Here is a 21,062-nt window from a genome sequence, read left to right as displayed (position 1 = left end):
GTGCGCGGGGCCCCCCCCCCCCCCCCCCCTGCCGTGTTTTGGAGCCACAAGTCCCACAGATCGACCCAAAGAGCCAGGCGCAGAGGAGGAATTCCAGCAAAAGCAGCTTTTGCAAATCATTCAGCTTTATAAACCCAAACAAAGGCAAGGTCTATTTTGGGAAGGAGGAGTTAATATTATTCTTTACTAAGAATATCTAATTAGTTAAAATAAGTGGCCAGAGGAGTTATTTCTCCATAAACCATCTTCGTTGTGTACAAGTTGTAAATGCCATTGGAATGGCAGGAAGGACTGTATATATTTGGAGGAGAAGAGTCATGTAAGACAAATAGACCTGTAGAAGGCAAAAAATCGTAATGGCATATATAATGCCACATATAAACCCAAACATACAGTATGCTATAGGTAACACCACCCATGCAAAAAAAGGTACAGAGCTGCATGATATTGGCCCTTTTTGCACATCAAATCAACACCCAAATAAGTTCTAGGAAGTTATTTAAACGCCTCTTGTAAAAGAAGCTTTTTGTTTTGGTTTTTTTTTTTGGTCTGTGCCAGACAAAAACCATATTGGGCCCCTGGAAACAATAAAATGATTTTACCAGAAGGTAGCTCCTTTTACCCAGAATGGCTCCAGTTATCATTAATGAAGTCCATTTCTTTCAGTTTCTTTTTATTTTTTATTTTACTTTTTAAACACTTCGCGCTCTTCCTCCTTTCATCATTGGGATCATCGCTACACCTCTGCAGAGCCCCAGTGGTTGCCGCAAATAGGCCAAGCTAAGCAGACTAAGCATGACCTTCCTCTTCACCACGGGCAGCCCAGGAAGCCAGGCCCGGCAGCCGCGGGCAGCAGGCGGTGGTGAGGCAGCTCTGGAGCTCTTGAACAACATCAGAGGAGACACGTAAGCCTTAGGCAACACAATGAGCTGCCTGACTACAATACAGCACCGGAGAATCACTTACGCAAGATAAAGCGAGACAGTCCTGTGCCACTATCAATCACCGCTTTAAGACATGTGACAAGTAGATTCAGGTTATCTCATTAGATGCCAGACACTGCGTGTATTAAAAAAAGCGACACGGAAAAAGAAGACTGGAGCTTGCAAGGACAGCTGTGCTGGGAACACGTTGTGCACTCTTACTAACGCTGCTACTTTCCCCTTTTTTACTTGCTATAAGCAAAAGAACTGCTTGGAATAACGTCTACGCCTGTTATAAGGAAAAACATTTTCCATTAAAACAGGTAAAAAACCTAAGCAGCACTGAAAAAGTAGGATAACAATCAGGAGGCACGTTAGAACTGCATTAGCTAATTTCACACTTCAATCCTATTTTTGCTTCTGTGCATATTCACCTTTCCTAGCTGCTATTCACAGCCTCAGCTGAGCAAAGAAGCTGCTGGCTAGAGCACCAACCTTCAGGGCTGTTCTCAGCAGCTCTTCTAACTGCCTAAACCCAGATCCTGTCTTTGAAGCAGGAACAATCAGCAGAAGTGAAAATGAAGTACTTGTTTCTTCAGCTACATCCCAAGTGCTTCCAGAGGTACACTTTTTGTAGTTCAAAGAGTGGGAAGGCACCTTTATTAGCTTGGATTACATAGCTTCGCTGCTCTTTGTGCTGAATTTCACTTTTCCAGTGTTACTGAGTCAGGAAGTTTCAATCACTTGAATTTCAACACAACCAATCTTTGCAATTAAAAAAGAAACAACATGTTTTTAGATACTTTCAGCGCAATCATTAATCATCATTTAAAAGATTTTCACCTCCTGAATTTTGCTGTTCCCTAATTTACATAGAAAAAATATGTGAATAATTAAGATTAACATAGGCTTAATTATCCTGCATTGCAGGGTCAAAGTGTCGTAATTAATGTTCATCCAAAGGTAATTAATTTCTAGAAGCTTTGAAAACTGGTCTTCCTTTTTTCTCCAGCATGGTGACTCCATTCTCACAGACCAATTGCTTCTCCTTGTAGTTCCTGAGAAACCTCTATTTAATTACTATTGACATCAACGCTTGCAGCATCTTTTCCCCATTACACCGCACAGAAAGTTACGTACGAGTGAAATCATGCTTTTGGGCTGCCTCGTTTCAGAGGTGAGATGTGAACACCCCGGGGTACCCCAGCGTGCGGGTCTGCAGAGCTCCCCAGGGAGACGTGGGGATGCCGAGGGAGCCGCCAGCAGGCTCGCAGGCATCTTCATCCTTTGATACCCGGGCCAGACAACTCGGAGCAAACTTCTGACTTCAGTCAGACCGGCCAAAGGCGGCAACAATTCCACTGGCTGCATTTGAACGGTGCACGGTTAGGAAACGCTCGTGTTTCTGCCCTGCCGAGCACTTGGGTCCTGACGCAGGAGCGGACTGAGCAGGTACGTAAGTGCTCTCTGCGTGGATGCAGCTTTCCTGAAGACAGACCTTTGGCTGGTAGGTACGAGAGCAGCACTGATCTGTAATTGCCTCTGTGTGCTTCCCAGAGAAGCAAAGATGGCAGCAGTAAGTCCGAATCCTCTATCACCAACCCAACTCATCGCTAAATTTCCTCAGGAATTTTTACACTATTTCAGTTTTATGCTAATAGGAAACCCTATCTGCATCCTGGTGCTTGCCTCTGGATTTCACAGCCTCACCTTTCCCAAACACTACTGCACACCGCCCAGAGTAACAGCAGCAGCTTCCAGGAAAGACCTGACACACTTGCTAAGTACGTGTGTATTTTTATTTATCTGGTAACATGACTCTGAAGCAGGGAAGCAGAAGCTCCAGAACCTGTCAGCTCTTCACAGATGAGTCTCAGATGCTTTGGCTACGCACAGGGTAACTCACTGCATGGGGTGTGTTCTGGGAGGGAAAAGGTGAACGGGACAAACACGCAGATGTTACCTGTACTTTCATTTCCCGATCTGTGTCCCAGATCCGGATTATCCTCACATCTCCCGATGTCATCAGGAGCCCAGTTTCTTGTTCCCAGTCGACTACCATTCCTGCTCCTAAGATAAAACACAGGCAGGACGTGCAAATTACTCTCCACATCAGCACAGGCAGAGCCACGCTAATTAGAACACCGGCTTTCATGACCTCGTGCTACAGAAACTACCATTATTAGAGGAAATTTAAAATTGCATCCACACACATCCATACGTCCTCCAAATGGGATCAAATCAGCTGGTCCTGGATTTGAGTCCAAAATATGCCTTTGACTCCTCGGCTAGCTTAAGTGCTTAGAAAAGCCGAGGTGCAGATGGCCGCTACAGGCAGGTGAATATAGCCTTCCAGGGACTTTGCCAAGCTACGGGGGACTTCCAAGGAAGTCTTAATAAAATATCCACCACTTCATGAGAACATCGGATTAAATGATGATTGAAGTAGACTAAACTGGTGACATCTCACACAGCAAGACCTGAGAGCCTCTGGATTACCATGACTGCTCATTCTAATAGAAATACGTGGCTAAGGGGAGATGTTTCTAAACAAGGAATAGCAAAGTCATTGCTGCAAGATATTGAATTAAACAGCTTGGTAGAAGTAAAAAACCATTTGCTATACCTTATACGGATAAGGAGGGGAACATTCTGCAATTACAGTAGCTCAAATACATTTACAAGAGCTTTTGCTCCTCGTCTTTGAGGGCATAAACTGATTGCTAGGTGAAGTTCAGAAAAACATCCCATCCATGCTGTGAGAGAATTACAAGGGATTTTCTATCCCCAAAACACCTGACGTGGGCACCTGCTTACAAACAGGTTGGTGGACTGCGTGAACTCATGAACTTTGCCGGTACGGCAATTTCCAGAGAAGAGTGAGTGTATGTCACCTCCTTTCCCAGCTGGGGGAATAAGATGTCCAAAAGCCGTTGAGCGAGCTGGCTCTCCTAAGCACAGAGCACACAAACATCAGAACAAACCAGATATTGGGACTCAGGAAATAGCTGGCAATGAAACCCCTGATTCGGCAGGGGAAATCTCCGAGGAACAGCTCTTGTACATTTAATTAGAAGGGACTTCTTTGTACCTGTGTGCCGCCTCCACAGTACAGAAACATTTTGCTTAAAGCAGAGAGCTGTACACCAATTATCTTTTGCTTTTTATGCTGCAAAGACTGACCAACCCCAAATCTACAGGTTTTCCAGGGAGACTCTTATTCATACATTAAAAACACATACAAAAAAAACCCCAGGAGCACTACACGAGGAAACCAGACAAAAACTCCAGTTTTTGTGTTTGTTTTCATCTCCTCGGGCAGGGCTCTCCCTTCGGCAGAGGCAGAAGCAGCATCCTTGCCTTGCAGAAGCAGCGGTTCATCCCCTCATCCATGCCAAACTGAGGCTCTGGTGCTGAGAAGTATTTTACAACCACATGCAACCCGGAGTCAGAAAGCACTCCGCAATGCATCAGGGCTGCAGGCTCCTGCTCCGAGACATTTGCAGCCGCCTTCAGCGAGATTCCTGTAGTTCCACTCCACAACTTGCTTGTCTAGAAGGTACAAATGTGAATTTGTCTCCATTTATTGCTAGGAATTAGCCCCAGCAGGCAATTTAAACTTACTCCAACGTTCTCTTTGTCACCAAAGGGCCATAAGTACTTTTTACCAGACCAGACACCTTTACAGGGCACAAAGGAAACGACAGAAGCATCCTATAAACACCGAGTTTTCTTCAAAGATGATGAAATGACCTTGTTTTGCACAGATTCAGATAAAACATTTTGCCCATCTCCCCTTCCTAAGCATCGCATGCAAGCCGTTTCCTGATCTTGCTGCATACCACTGAGAAGATTACTGACGTTTATTGACGGTCCGTTCTCTTACCGCAGGAAATTCGGGACTCTCAGCTAAGCTGAGAGCTTGTATCTTTATCTTGCGAGTCAAACTGATTGTTACTTCAGATTGCTGGGCAGCTAGGGGGGCTGCTAGAGATCCGCGGCAAACAAGCAGGCTGTGATTTAGGTGATAAACATCACTGAAGCGTTTTCATTTGTTATCTTGTTTATGACCCTTGTGACAAGATAAACCTGGCAGGCTGAGATAGATATCGCCATTACCATCACTGATGGAGTTACGTAGGCAATGTACTCTTAGGCAGTTTTAAAGCTCCCAATTTTCCAGTTACATTCCCCAGTTTGAAGACAATGTTTTTCTTCAGTCTGATCAGTAGCAAGTCCCCAGCCTGCTGTGGTCCCAGGTGTCTTTTCTGTGGAGGGGGACAGAGACGGTGAATTCAGAGCGATGACTGGCGTTTTTGGTGCTTGTCTTGGCATATCTGTCAGGAATTTAAGCACTGAGGATATTCAGCGATGCCATCTAGGCGGCTAGGGAAAGTTTCACTGAGGGAAGAAGCTCCAGAGGGGTTTCACTTTATGAAAAATGGTACAGAGATCTCTCCCGTGAGAGATGACCAGATAGAAAGGACAAGGGTTCACCCTGAAACAGGAGCTGACAGAGCCCACAGGTGGAAAGAAAGGAGGGAGATGATGTTGGGGTATGGTGCGGCTCGTGCTCTTCCAAGCAGCTAATGCAGCTTCTGCCTTTCTTATAAAACTTAAATAGTCCACATAAGTGATAACCTCTGCTCTCTGGAAAAGCTAAGTGCAGCATTTTGGTCACCCCATAACAAAGGGTCTTTCCCTTTCTTTCGTCAGCCTTCTTATTCTCTCAGGAAAATATGAAATACCATTTTTGCTGCTTCTGATGCACAGTGCTCACGGGTGGACTAGGGAGTCTCGGAGTACAGGATGCTCATATCGCACCACACAATGCAGGCATCAGAAATAACAGAATATTTGCATAAAAGCTGCAGCCGAGGAGAACTCCTGGCACCTTCCCGCTGGGAGACGGGGCCGGCTCCATCTGCAGCCCGGAATGGTGGCGGGTCCTGGCTGCAGAGGTCACGCCTGTGCCAAGACACCAGCCCTGGGTCTGCTCCCACTGCAGCCCAGGTGATGCCCTGACAAAGAAGTGGGTGAAGGAAAGGGGGAAAGGGGACCCCAGGATGCAACTGGGAACGCTAAATCAGAATTCAAATGTGTCTGAAAAGAAGAAAAGCCTTTGTACGTAGTTCAAGTCTTTCGCAAGCGTGTAACAGGGAAGGCTTCCTCTGACTGTGAAATGTTAAATTCAGAGATGACACTCACAGTACGAAACGAGACATAAATAGCTGAGCTATTTCTATGTAAGAGCAAACGTTTTCATGGTGGAAATTATATAGTATTGGCTCATATTTATATGTTAAATTCCTAGTATTTTGGGATGAGAAGCAAACGTGGGACTTAATACTAATTATAATTTCCTTTTTAATTAACAGAGGTCCTTCTCCAGGATGTTACAACTGAGACTGCAGTTCACCTGCTGGGTTTTGGCTTGCACATTTGGCATCTAAGACATTTCTCAGCCTTATTCTGGCAAAAAGGTAACATACTCTGCAAACCCATGCAATCTCAGCTCCTTGCCTGAGCCACGTAGCGAGGTTTTGCATTACCTGCCACCCTATTTCCAAGCTCCCACCTACTTACAGAAACAGATTAAACAGGGGCAATGCCGTGACACCAATGCAACCACCTGATAAAGGCCAGTAGTGAAACCGTAGTACTCTCAGAAGCCAATGAATTGCAGAAACAGGCATCCTGGCAATACAATTCTTTTAATGCATCATTAGTTAAGATTAACATTCCTTATGGGAACATTGTATGTTCTCAGATAATGAGCAACAAATCTTCCACAGCTCAGGAAAAGAAATTTTTAAAGGTTTGTGGGCTTTTTGTTTTCCCTTTTTTTTTGTTTTTGAATCTTTTAACACAAGTACTTGCAGTTCTGTATGATGTGGGTTTATAGACAAGGCAACACATACCAACAGCCGTTCTTGAAGCTGTAACTTTCTATGGCTGTTCCCTCAAGATTCCCCCTGAGCAACAGATATTTGTCTGGATGGGATAGTTCCTTGTATAAATTTCAATAAATAACACTGGTGTTGAAAGCAGCTGCATTCCAAGTGTCTGCACTTATTCTTAATGTCACTGGAATGTGGCCAACCTGTACTTGGCATTTCAATGAAATTGGGAATACCTACATAGAACACAATATAAAAGCATCTCGTATTCTGACTGATCATTTTTTAATCATGGGCCCTCCTGGTCGAGCAATGAGGCGCATCACTGTTTTAATTTCCAGGAAGCAGTGGGAGGGTTGTATGACCTCACTTATCATTAATTTCTACAACATTCTTTCAAAAAGTGTCACTCTTTTTATGCCAAGGACTATGCGCAGCAAGGGAGAAGAGTAGCTGTGATGCGGGGAAATCCAATTAAAAGAACACAAACCCCTGGAGCTGCAATTTCTCCAATTATTTTATTGCCGTAAAAAAAATCTGACCAGAAATAAGGTGCTTCTCCGGAACTTCTTATTCCTAAAGGACAAGATGCCATCCCCCGAGGAGATGTGGGAAGACTCACTCTACTTTTCTCTCTCCCTCTTGTTCTCCAGTATAAGCTCTGCTTGAGTTTGATCATTTGATCAGCTCCTTTTGAAGGTTAGAGCCTTCCCTCTGCCAAGGCTCCTCTCTGTCGCAGGCTGCCCCACGCAGCTCAAGAGCCCTGCAGCTCCCCATGAAACTTCCCTTCCAGTAAGCTGCTAACTTTTATGTCTAAGAACACTCCGAGGCTGCCTCTCCACCCTCTCCCATCTGGATTGCTGACTGACTGCCAGAAGAGTCAGCAGTATTCAAAGCAGAGCAGAGCCTCCAGAGGACAAGGTCCTGTTTTTCTGCAGAGCAGGTATTTGACGTCTTTCATTTTGTTTCAGAAGCCCCAGGAGAGCAGGAAGAAAGCAGGGAACTGGCAAGCATGTGCTTATTTTTTCTTGCTTGGCATCAGTATAAATTTCCTCAAGGTAAGACAGATTATGGCTGTTTACATATCAGCACCAACAACCCCCACGAGGCAGCGATGGATAGAAATGGACACAGGTCAGATGTATATTTTCTTGTTAACACCATCTCCTTCTTCGTATCGCACATTCAGTTATGCCGACGGGAGGTAATGCAGCGGTGTGCTGAGACACCCCAAGAGAGCTCTGACGGAGCAGGAGGCGAAGCAGCCTGGGCAGAGGGTCACACTAACGCATCTCGAGACTCCTGCTAGCTCAGCTGCCTTCACGATGCTGAAGGTGCCGGCTGCAGACTTTGCTCTGTGCTCACATGAACTTTAGGGATTCCCGGGCTGACTTCCACAGTGGCCTGATATGACCTGGACCATTAAGCCATTGGTCTTTCTCTAATTTACCATTGATCTGCAATACAGCAACGCCCAGTGATTCCTGCCTAAAACCAGCACCCAGTGATGCAAGAATGAAGAAAGTCCCCTACCTTTCTTTCGGTAAAAATTCCTCACAGAAGCCTAGGCAATGAGAACAGATTTTCTGTGCTTTAGTGACAAAACTAGTATATTTTATGTAAATATTGCTGATGTATTTTTCTGTCAAGCAGATAGCTAATCTCACACATTTTTGAGACTTCTTCAGTGAGAGAGAAGGAATCCTTTTGCTGCATTTTTCACTAGGAGAACACCTGGCCAGAAAATGCTGGTGAATGCTTTTTATTGATTCACAGTTATTTGTGTGCTCGGGACAGAGTGCGATTGCTTGGCATCAGCAGTATTGATCCAGCAAGGGAGTGGCTGGTATTTCTTTAAACTGTTCCGATGCCCGGTTTACCGAATTGGGAATTCCCTGCAGCCATGTCTTGCTAATTTTAGCCTTTCCATTTGCCAGTGGATTTTTGAGTGAAATGCAGAGCCAGGCAGCTAACAGCAACACAACAGCTTTGCTAATTTCTATTCCAGTGCTCTGTCTGTTAACAATAAGAGAGAGATTTGCAAAGACCTCAAGCTAAAGAGCTCTGAATCACACACCACTACAATCATCTTCATCCTATTAATCATTACAGACACATTCAGCTCTTATCAGTCAGCAAATATTAATAATTGATTAATAACCCAAGATGACTACGTCAACAGTAACATCCATAGACGTGCATACACACAAAGATGCCCTGACACATTAGCCATCTGTTTCCCCTGAAGACCTCAGCAGCAAAGGAGGGGGCCAGGCTCCAGAGCAATGCAGACACTGCACAGTCCTGGCTTCTACAGATGGAGGCTGGGGAGTTCATTTACCTTCCTTCCACGTGAAAGAACAGAATTTGTAAAATTTATTAGGCATATCTTTGCCGAAAGTCCACTATTCTAAGCCTCCTGGGAAAGATTCATCCTTTTCACATGATCTTTACAGCAAAAGTGTGTTACAAATAAACCCCAGTAAAATCCACATTAGCTTAACGGTGGTTCACGTTCGGAACCTGTCATTCAAACCTTCTTGTCCAGGGATGCTTTGAAATCTCCCTGGAGAAGAGAGACTTGTACATTCCACCCATACCTCCTCTCACTGCAGAAAGCTCAGAGAGTATGACATGAAGATGCCCTTTTCCCAGCGGTTGGCTACGCTTACCTAGACACCCTCCCTGCATTTCTCACGGCTGTTACGGACACAGACACCAGGCAAGGAATGGGAGAGGTAGAAGCAGCAAAGCTTTCCAGGAACCACAAGGACCCAGCAGTCATTCAAACAACGCCAAAAAAAATAATCAACCAACCAACCAGTCAACCAACCCGAAGCCAGACAAGGAGGCCCTTCCCACCCCAGCTGATCATAGGTAACAGGAAAGAAAGCACTCACCTCCCTGTTTACTTCTGTCAAGATAGATTGAAACCCTTCGGGCCAGACCTGTGAGAAGACAGGGATTAAGGGGTTGATGCTAAGGGTAAGTTGGTCAGCCAGAGCAAAAATAAATCTTAAAAAAGTGTTAGAAAAAGCAACTCAAATTAAAGGAAAGAACATAAAAGAGAAGCAGAAGCACCAAGAGCAGCACATGCCTCCATCCAGAGAGCAGGCACTAGTTCAATCACAGCATTCCCTGGGAAGCCATCAATGGTGGCGCTTGTCATGTGTGAAGTGAGTATTCTGGCTGGCTGACAACAGCGCAGATTTGACATTTCTTCTTGAACAAGGAGACTATCCTTTGCATGATCTGGTCCCTGTTCTGAAGTAAAATGCATCAGGAAGCGACAGATGGAAATCCAAATAACTCAAGCACAGAACATGAGGCTTCTGCCACGGAAGGTCTGGGCTCCCCGCAGCAAATGCCGCTGTACTGGGGACTCCTCTGCCCCGTATTTCAGGGGATAGCTAACCAGCACGCAGAGAGTGCAAACAACTTAGGGGTGCTCCATTTAAACAACCCTTAAGTTAGCCACAGACACAGACTAGTTTCTAGCCATCAGGCAATAAGAGAGCACTGCAGCACAACAGCGAACGGGGAAGTGAGAGGCACCTTGGGACAACCCTGGAAAATCTTGCACAAGGAGCTCCGGGTATTCAGGAAAAGACGGGCTGAGCCCTTCGGTCCTCCCCTGGCACCCCTTTAGAAGTGATATACTGGTTCTCTTTGCTGAACTGGAGAAGGGAAAACAACGCAGGCATCTGCGACAGCACACAAGGACCTGGGGAGGGAACAGCTGAGCAGACGGCGTCTGGTAATTGTGAAGCAGCTGGTTACACTTCTGTATTTTTCCAAATTCCAGAACTGTACTGCTTTAAAGGGCAAAGCCATTCGGACCGGGGGATCGTGGCTTGTTTCCCTTTGTCACAGAGAAACAATACAAAACGTGGCAGTTTTGTTCAGAAGCACAAGCCTGGCGACTTGTCGTAAGAGACAGCTTGAGAGCTGTGTGACCCAGCCTGCCCGGCAGTGCAAATTCAGAGCAGCTCCAAACCGAGCTCTCGTGCAGACACCAGGCGATGGGTCTCTGTGCTGCTCCGCAAGCTCACACCGCTCACACAACCCGCAGCCTTCAAACGCCCTTTCTGTAGAAATTGCCAGAATTCCCAAAGTCTCCTGCTGTGAAATCACAGCTTCAGAGCGCGTCAGGTTTATGTTCTTCCTACACTGCACACTAGAAAATGCTTAGTTTTTCCTACATCTTTTGAAACACTAGGCTATTAACAACAGGTGTTTTGCCTTTTTCTCAGCCCCCTCCATCTCTCCTGCTGGAGATTCCCAGTCACTGCCTTACGCTAGAGCACCTGGTACCAATGCTGCTTTGAACACCCTGATTTTGACCGAAAGACACTTTCTTGGTGCATCATGAGTGCAGATCTAAACAAGATCAAAATAAAAAAAATCTGATACAGAAAAAAAAGAGGGTGCCCACACAGTAGTTTACCAGTGTTTAAATTAAGACTCACCTACCCTGAGTCTCAAGTCAAGTATTAAGTGCAATGAACTGGGGCCAAGTTTGAGACACTAACTTGGCTGTATCAGCTCATTTCACTTACCTCCGGCTGCAAACCACAAACAAGTCCTTTGCAGAGCGTAAAAATTTAAGTTCTGTGCCTCACTCTGGTCTGTTCCCCCTCTCAGGCAGCCCCTGAGCATGTTATTGTTGACCTCCCATTACTCAGACAACCCGGGGAGGCTTTTCAAGCTTCCAAAGGATGTATTTAGGTATTACATACTCCTCTCTCCTTTTGTAAGTGGGAAAACTGCCTAGAAAAGTCAGTATTCTGGTTGCTGTCAAGAAAGCTATTAAATTCAGAGATGAGCATGACACAGGGGAAAAGGGTGGGAGAGAAGGAAATCAATAGTAGGAGCAAACAAACTCCAGTAAAACTCCTGAGCTCTGTAGCTTCAAAGATGCATCTTCAGTTTTATGAGCCAGTGCTGAACCACAACTATGGTCTTGGCAGCAAAAGAACTGTTCAAGAGTCTCATTTTCCAAGGGGACTTGATCCACATAGCTCTTTTGAAGTGACTACATTTATTTCTCTCTCCACAAAGAAATCTATCCTTCTCTTCTTCCGAACCTGATTCTATTGCTCCAAAGGTAAAAGACAAAGAAAACAGGACCCAGACTTCCTAAGACTATGCAGGAAAGAAAAGGGGGAAAAAAATAATCTTAAAGAGAACAGACTTAAAAGTTTCAACACTCCTGTTTTGGCAAGTGTAACCATTCAACTCTTACAGCTAAATAAAGCTCTTGCCTCAGCTCTTAACCTATTGTGCAATGTCAAACATTGACACTAACAATCCTTCCTGCTGTATTAAAGGCCTGTAGAGTAAGGTACAATCAGCGAATGCTATGCCTCGGTAAGGTGCATGTGGAAAGTAAGGCAGGTAAATGGAATTAGCCTGAACGAATTCAGTTGACAGTTGTCAGCATCCTCCCTGAACATGACTGATGATGCAGCGAGAAGCCGATGATCAGAGCAGTCTGGGGGAACTCCCAGTTGTTTGGGTGAGTCCGTTACCAGCACCAAGGAAGCAAGATCCTGAATCCAGGGATAGTAAACATTAACCAACATCCTTCAGGAAAGCTGGTGTTGACAAGAAAGAAATACAGACCAACCGAATGACACCACAAAGGGCAACTTGAGATGACTACCGGACACTTTCCTCTCTGCCTAAGTCCCTTCACCACTGGGTACATTACCGCGGGTTTCCTCCTGCTTTTATTGACATCTCTGCAAAGAGCAGGTTTTGACCATGGCAATTTTCACAGTATGCTGCAAACTTCCATAATCAGCTGCAAAGCTTATAATCAGTTTTGTGTACATACTGCAGCGAGGCAGAGAGCCTAAAGTTACCTCAAATACAGTTCCTCTTTCCTAAAACACCAGAGATGAACCATGAGGTGTTAAAGAAAACATAACAGATACGAGCTCAACAAGGCAGCACTAGTAAAATCCAATGAAAAGCTAAAAGAGCTGTGGCAGGCTCCTGTGATGAACCACATAAGCTCAGAAATGAGAACTGTCAGATTTTAAGGTCAGGATGAATTATGATGGTCATCTCATCTGATCTCCTACACAGCACAAGCCAGGGAGCCTCACCCAGCAATTCCTGTGCCAATCCCACAAGTGCTGATTGAACTACCGCGCATTTAGAAAAACTTGTAGCCTTGATTAAAAATATTTAACTGAGAGAGAATCACCATTGCAGCATTAGTACATTACCAGGTCCCAGAAGCATGAAACGTCCACCTCCTTTCATGTCCTAAAACAGACTTCAGGGTTACTCAAACTGGTCTTCTGGCTTCATCCTGTGTATGGCTGGATGCCAGTGCTCTTTTTACATCTTTTTCTATCCAACTTTTCTAACATTCAAAGCAGGTCAATGTCTTAACTGTGATGTCCTTCTGCACGTGTCAGATTTAGATTGCATATTCTCTTGCCACCTCCTGACCCACAATAAACAGTGAAGAATAATTGCCAAAACTTGAGCTCAGGCTAAAGGAGGTCACAGGTGCAACATGCAAAGCTGTGCAAAGGTTCAGCAGCCCATCAGAAGGAAAGAGGCGATATGTGAGCTACCATCCCGCCCAAAGGGGAAGAATCACCTCCTGCCACGCCGAGCACGGAGCAGGGCAGCGCCCAGTTCCACCGTTGTTCTACAGTTCTCTCCTTAGGAACACAGTTAAGAGGAATGCTTGGGCAAGACAGCTGCTGTGAAGCTTCTAAAGGACAAGGACTTTGTGCCCTTCTGCTGCCCAGCAAGAGGCTGCTCCGATTGTTCTTCAGTGGGTGTGTGTGAGGTTGCTGTGTTGGGCGTTCGGTTTTGTTGGTTTGTTTTGTGAGAACTGGAAAAGTAATTCCTCACCAAGGCCTGGCAAAAGGCCTTCCCAGAAGGCAGAGACTGTTGAACAAGGATGTTACCGATGGCTGAAGTTGAGAAACCCATTTTATTCTCCCCATCTCTAGAAAAAACCCTACCATCACAAATTATTTTTACACCACCACCCCCCCCAAAAAACTTAGTGGGAACCCACCTCGTGTAGTTGGCAGCATGTCTGACAGCCCCTGCCAGGCAGTTACCATCTCTGGGTTCTTTTCCAGGTCTGCAAAGTTCTTCCACACTCTGATGGCACCATCATCTTGGGGAGCACAGAAAAAGAGAACACAATGCAATGTCACTGCTGATGCAACTCTCAATTACTTGTGCACAACAAAAGAAGAGAAGCGGAACTGCAGTCATACAAACCCCAAAATTGAGTATGTCACTTGAACTTAATCCTTTTTATTACAGTTGTTTTTCCTCTCTAATCTTACATCCATGAAACCTAAAGCATTGTTCTACTGGGAACTGTTCTGGAAGAGCTTTTCTCCTTCCCTCGAATAACACCTGACATTAGATGCTGCTCCATTTCTTTGACCCATTCATTTTCTCTAGGATTTGTCTCTATCCTCCTTGCTATTGGTGCCAAGAGCCACAAAAGTACCCTACTAAATACAAAATACAACCCCACAGAAGGAGCTGAATCAAAGCCCAGCCCATCAGCAGCAAATCTTTCAAGAACATCGTGTATTTTTTCAGTTTGTTCCCCATCTGTGAAACTTTTGTGCTAAGAATCAATAAATTGAAAGGAAAATGTCCTAAAGGCCCTCTCAGCACCTCTTCCACCTCCCTTAATTATACCCAACCTGTACATTTCAGCATGAAGTTTGAAAAGCTATTGAAAACACTTAGACTGACAGGTTTAGAATGGTTCCTTGGGAGAGAAGCGGATCTTACTCACAGCTTCACAGACCAATGAATGGGAAAGAGCTCTTCATGCTACCTTACGCGATGCAACAGGCCATTCTTGAGAACCGTTTCCCCTGGGTGGGATATATGGACTAGAGAGAAACTCAGGACTATTTGAGTTTAGTAGCGCTTAAAATAAGCCCTACCTGCTCCAGACTTAAAACAGCACAGGTAAAAGAGTTTGATTTCTTACGCTTTGCTTGCAGCACGATTTCCTTTTCAGCTCTGGACAGCAGCTTTTAACCAACTAAAATCACGTTGCCCGAGCTATTGTATAGGAGGAGGTTACCATGAACTTGCAATGATAGGTAAAGACTCAGAATGATGTAACAAATAGAGCCGTGATTGGAAATGTTTCAGCAAGTATTTGATTTGTTAGTCACTTGAAAACCTTTGCAGCGCCTTCTTCAGCAGTTAAGAGATTTCAGTACTGCCAGAAACAACTTTCAGGTTTGATCCTGTAAATGCCTCCTCAGCTGAGACCAGGCAGGCAAGCCACAGGGGAGGGGAAGGATCAGCTTGGGCCAAATTCATAGAGGGGAGAGCAAGAGGTCCAGAACAGCTCACATGGACTTGAATTCTGTAAAGGCCCCCCAGCCCTACCCTCATATATGGGAAAATATGTTATTTACCTGTGGCAGTCAGCAGCAAGGAGCAGTCCTGTCCATTCAGGTACTCCATTGCTGTGATCCTGGTGTATCGAGGGTTCCCGTTGTGGAAATAGTCCAGCTTTTCCCCTTTCTCCCAGTCCCAAAAACTTGAGGAGGAAAAAATATCAGGTCAGTTCTTGGTTCTCCGTGCCAGCTATAGAGAGATCTACTCATTACAGCAAAACTAAAAATTATATACATTGGATACCAATTCAATTTGTTTTTCTCCTTTGGTATTCAGCATCATTTTATTAATAACGTATGTCAACCTTCTGCGAAAGAAATGGGATAAAAAGCCCAATTGTAAGTAACGGTTATAAATCTGTCAGGATTCACTTGCAGCCCTCTAACCCAGCACCTCCCGTAGAAAAGGACTCGGTGCAACACTTACAACTATCGCACTGAACTCCGGGAGGACTCTGCCCCGTCTCCCTGCCCTGAGAGAGTGAAGGATGGCCACAGAGGGGAGCGGGGGGGAAAGAAAAGGAACAACATATGGCAGTGCTACCCCACGATAATCCATACGCGCTCTTTGACATGCTGCTCTGAACCTGTCCGCACGTGCTCTGCGGCGGCAGGGCAGGGAGCGCTTTAGAGACCCGGGGAAACTCTTACCAGATACTGTCTTTGTCGGCTACGGCAATGCAGGGCGTGAACGGGTGGAACTTCACCACGGAGGGGACACCCGGGTTCCTGTTGAGGAAGATCTGATCATCCAGCCGGGAAATACCTGCGGGGGGACAGGAGGCAGCCACGGCTCAGTGCCTGGGAACATCCCGCCCGAGGGACGGGGCTCGAACCTTCCCCAGCTTCCCAGTGCCACGTATCACCACCCTCCTCCTCCTCCCCCCCCAACACTTTCCTCCTTCAAGAACCTTCTCAGATCCCAGTTATGTGACAGTCCCGACTCCTCCATGCTGATTGTCTCACGTCTTAAGGTACAAATTAAATATTGTGGTGACAAATCAGGGGGTCCTTTACTTTGGTAACTGAAGAGAACACAGCAAGCAAGCACAACCAAGCCCAGAGAAATACCAGTTTGTGTTGACAGAAAAATCAACATTATTTTTTCAAAATAATAAAAAAAAGAAAACGCTTTTTTCAACTTAAAATACAGTTTATCATTTTAGTTTGTCGATTATTTATTTAACACTCCATTTCAGTTCTTTTAAATTTTAGATTAATTTGCAAATGAAAAATATATTTTCCATGGAGACATTAAAATGATGGTTAAAGACCTTTCCTGTCTTTTCTTTAGAACAGTTTGCTATTCACAAACAGTTTTGGTACCCCTGACACTGCAATTTTTTGGCACAGTATGAATTCATCACACAAAACCATAAGCCCAGGAGACATTTACCCAGTTCTAGTTTGTTTTAGAATGCATCCATTTAATCTGATTTTCATTAAAAGACTGTAAGCCTATTTTAATTCTTAATATATTTTCCATGGAGACATTAAAATGATGGTTAAAGACCTTTCCTGTCTTTTCTTTAGAACAGTTTGCTATTCACAAACAGTTTTGGTACCCCTGACACTGCAATTTTTTGGCACAGTATGAATTCATCACCATAAGCCATAAGCCCAGGAGACATTTACCCAGTTCTAGTTTGTTTTAGAATGCATCTCTGATTTTCATTAAAAGACTGTAAGCCTATTTTAATTCTTTTTAATATTTCACATTTTTTTTTTTTTAATGAATACTGGCATTTCAGTCGCTCAGGTCAAGCAACCAAATATGAACACTGTTCAGAAAAAAATTTAACTTCTTCAGGCAAGCATGAAAAATCCCCTTCTTTGTATTCAAAACGATCTCCCAAGCCATCTCCTGGGCTCCATTTTCATTTCTATGTTACTCTGGTTTATGATAGTCTGCAGTTTCATGACATTAAGCTACCCATTGTACTGACTCAAGTCCAGCAAACCTCCAGACAACAAGGTACACGCAGGAGGCTGAGCCTTGGGCAGTTCTTCATTGAGCAAATTATTATTTCCAACTCCGTGTGCCTCAGTGAGCATCCCAGGAGAGGAACACCACCCACCCGTACAGTTCTGCCCCCAGGAACGCTGCCGGAAGGGTGCCATGAGAAGAGCTCCCATAAATGCCACTCCCCAGCCTCTGCTGTTCAAGGCACACAAGCAGGAATAATTTAAGTACGCAAATTCCTGAGGGCACTTCACTGGGTTCCACTGTATTCGAATAAATTCCTGCGCTATAAGAATTCTTGCCCAGCCACTGCCTCATAAAGGCATAAAGAGTCACAAATAAAAGCAATATCAGCTTTCTGGAGAGTACACACTAATGAAACACGAACCTGAGGCACCTTAGAGGGAAAAGCGTAAGCACACATAAAGCCTTACATACAAGTATTAAAAATATAATGGGATATAAGGAGTGAGCAATCATTTACAGAGTTCAGCAGAGTGGGGAACATGAAAGACATCGCCGAGATGTCTTCTGGGCATCTGGAGGACACATCCAGCAGCTTGGCAGGGCTAGTTTGCCGTGACCGGCCATCCAAATGGTGCCTGACACACGCCAAACACTGCCTGAGCTTTCTTAGCCAGACTGCAGCTCTGAAGTTTACCCTACAGTATTCTGCCTTCTATCCCTTTAAAAACATAACCTACAGTACCCATCCAAACTTTACAGGACTGGGAGGAAAAGCCCAAATGGTAAATCAATAGCATCTGTTAAGGGCCTCTGAATTATCGATTTCACGCCGGCTGCTCTGGCTCTTGCAGAGGTGCCGGCTGTGATCGGATACACGGCTGAAGAGCTCAGCTGCTGCCCGTCAGCCGAGAGGGCTCGGGAGCCAACACTTGCATCGAAAATCGGATGCTCTGTCAATTCTTATAAGTGGGGAAGCCTGCTTTCACGGCAAGCTCTCTCCTCCGTCAAAGGAGTAATTACTCTTAGGCTCCTCCGCTCCCGCGCTGGACTCGACAGGTTAGCCAGCCTGGTGCTACGCTCCAGCTGAGCACTCCACTTGTGACCGACCACGTCGTTTTCTAACACGGCGCTGTAGTTAAGTTTTCAAAGGGGAAGGCAGACATTTGACTTCTAAAGTGGTCACTCCCCTGATCTGGCGAACAAAACCAGCAGCTGAGAATGGAAAGGTGAGTGACTATTAGCGAAACACCTCGCCTGCACACAGGAGAGAGTACAGGCACCTTTTCCAGTTTGAGGGTCAGCACGGGGTCATCATTAATTGGGGTTTTACAGTTCAGCATCCTGACTAAGCGCAGTGCTCGGAGCTCGAGGAAGCTGTCTGCAGCGTGGGCGAGAGGGAAATCACTCACCCTTCTGGATGATCTTCTGGGCTTGCTTCCTGACACGAGCATTGCGCAGAAACCGCCACTCTCTCTCCTTGCGAATCTGGCTCTCCAAGTCATGCTCTTCTGGGATCTTTCAGTATATCGACATATTCACAACACAAAACAACAGTAACCATCAAAACTCCATGTATTACCTTTGTAAAACACACACACGCATGCACATCAGACTAAGACATAAATTCTTTAGGGTCTCCAGCTTCAGGCAGTAAACAGAGGAGCTCATGGGACCTTACGTTATTAAATACTTGAGCACCCTTCTGATCTAAATCTTCCCCATCATCTGCAATCTCTTCCCCTTTCCTTCTGCTGTCCTATATTTTGTTTTGTCTTTAAGTCGTAGGCATTCCTCCAAAGTGAATGACATGAGGTTTCCGAAGAACCGTGCACATTCAGATCACCCACCGCTGTACCACACGCGACGGGTTGGTAAGGAACCTCTTTCTACCGCACACCCAGTCACCGTAACTCCTTTCCTCCCTAAACACGAGCCCAGTTTCAGTGCAATACAGATTACTCTGCTTAACACTTTTCTGCTGAAAAACATCACATCGCAATCCTGAGATTAAAGGGAGAACAGAGCTTTGATACAGACAGAAAACTCAGAACACATTAAAATCTTTCTCTCATTGCTAATAAATGACTGCAGGCCAAAAAAGGCATTCCTTTATTTTCGAATTCCTGAGATGCTCAAGTTACCAACATCACGTTTACTAGTAACAGCAACTGGTTTACTTTCCCATACCAGAATTGGTCGCAAGAAAATGATGCCCCTGTGTCATCTTGGTTTGATTACACACGAAGTTCCACCTGAAATTGGAGAGAGGCCCTGGAGCAGCATACAGCCACTCTGACCTATTTTATTATATTTATTCACACCCCATAGCTCCAGGCTTTGGCATACCACCATGGTTTCCCCTGCAAAATCCGCCCTCTAGCCAGAAGGCCCATCCGGGATTCCGCACCAGTGCTACCGGCAGCTCCTGCCAGGGATTTGATAAATCAAGGTGCTGCTCCTAATGACTGGCAGAGATCACAGGTATTCGTAGCCTTAGTCAAAGTACAGGATCAAAAGGAATAAACTCATACAATCTCATCGCCAAAACCACTGCAGGAGCTATATATGATGTGTCTTTTATTTAATACTTAAAAAAATTATCCAGGACTAGTAACACCACTGCTCTAGAAACATCCTTGGATCAGTTAGGGAGCCGAGATACAGGACTCTAATGTAGCTTCTTTTGATGAAGGAAACGATAGCTTTTCCAAAAGGAGTAACTCTTGGAGAAGGGAGACATAAAAGATGAAGTTCTTTCGCTCCTTCCCCACTCCCCACAAACACATACTTTTTTTCCTGAATGAGAAAGTACTTAAATCATCTGTCGCTATTATATATACTGTCTTCAAAATACACTATACCTTGGAAAACAACTATTACTGAGCTGAATTTCTGCTTCTTCAAAATAAATAAAAAATAAGAAACCCACCCTCCACCCTTCCTCCTGGCAAAAAAAAAAGCACTACTATTTCAATTTTTCAAGATTACAACATCTATTACAAAGGCAATGACAAATGACCAATAATGTAAAGCAATAAACAAACCTAAGATAAAATACATCAAAGGAGATTTGAGAGCAGAGAGATTATACCTACACCTTAATGAAAATCCAGCTTCTCTGGGAATAAATTAAAGTAAGACCTAAAAGGCCAGGGGAAGAGAAGGGAACGAGCAGAATGGTAAATTCTCCTACAGGCACCCAGCGGCTTTCACAGTTTAGGACTAAGAAATACGCAGTTATACAGTTGAGCAAAGCACTCTTCATTCCAGCAGATAAAGAATATCAGATTAAAGGAGCTGCTGGGCCTTTCAGGTCTGAAGAAAAATAACTTAACTCTTCCACCAAGGAGGCTGAGCAGGCAGTTGTTTTTATCATCTGATATCAGTAATAAAGATTCCTCCTATTACAACATCTCTCAGGGTATGGTCCCTAGACGCTATAGCATCGGTAGATCGCATGTGGCAAGACAAGCCTCCGACACAGCTGAAGTACACTTAGTGCAAGTGACTGTAGGAAGAAATACTCTGACGAGAGGGAGACAGTGTGCAGGCTCCCAGTCAAGAGGAATAGCGATGTAAAAAGGCACATATGCAGGCCAGGATAGTCACACCAAGCTCATCGAGACCAGCAAACACCCCTCCATCCATGCTACTCAGTGACTGCCCGTCCTCCCAAGCTCGCTAGGACAGCTTCTGCCTTGGCCACTGCTGAACAGCAGTGAACGGGTTTTGGTGGCAGAAATGGTCTTTCCATTCAAAAACCCTCTTGCCTGGTGCGTCCTGCATACCACCTGCAAGCGGAGGAGCAGATGGCAAAAGGGACTGAGCAAGAAACCAAGACAGAAGTATGGCCAGCACCACCTACAGCTTGTCACTAATGGGATGACAAATC

The 21,062-nt window shown here is 45.0% G+C and overlaps 1 protein-coding gene across 2 annotated transcripts in view; it reads right to left on the bottom strand.

Moving 5' to 3' along the window:
• The window catches only part of RPTOR (regulatory associated protein of MTOR complex 1), a 163,370-nt gene that overhangs the window by 8,146 nt on the left and 134,162 nt on the right, over positions 1 to 21,062 (bottom strand). The window contains exons 25-30 of one of the 2 annotated variants that reach the window (XM_009276812.2): positions 18,580 to 18,685; positions 15,892 to 16,006; positions 15,259 to 15,383; positions 13,872 to 13,976; positions 9,724 to 9,771; positions 2,887 to 2,993 (exon numbers count right to left, since the gene is read on the bottom strand). In XM_009276812.2, coding sequence (XP_009275087.1) covers positions 2,887 to 2,993; positions 9,724 to 9,771; positions 13,872 to 13,976; positions 15,259 to 15,383; positions 15,892 to 16,006; positions 18,580 to 18,685 — 606 coding nt within the window. The remainder of the gene's footprint in view (positions 1 to 2,886; positions 2,994 to 9,723; positions 9,772 to 13,871; positions 13,977 to 15,258; positions 15,384 to 15,891; positions 16,007 to 18,579; positions 18,686 to 21,062) is intronic. The other variant, XM_009276813.2, reaches the window with a different exon arrangement.

The sequence above is a fragment of the Aptenodytes forsteri genome, unplaced genomic scaffold, assembly GCF_000699145.1.
Source record: "Aptenodytes forsteri isolate BGI_AS27 unplaced genomic scaffold, ASM69914v1 Scaffold34, whole genome shotgun sequence".
In the NCBI taxonomy this organism is placed as follows: domain Eukaryota; kingdom Metazoa; phylum Chordata; class Aves; order Sphenisciformes; family Spheniscidae; genus Aptenodytes; species Aptenodytes forsteri.
This window is presented reverse-complemented; position numbering and strand designations above follow the sequence as displayed.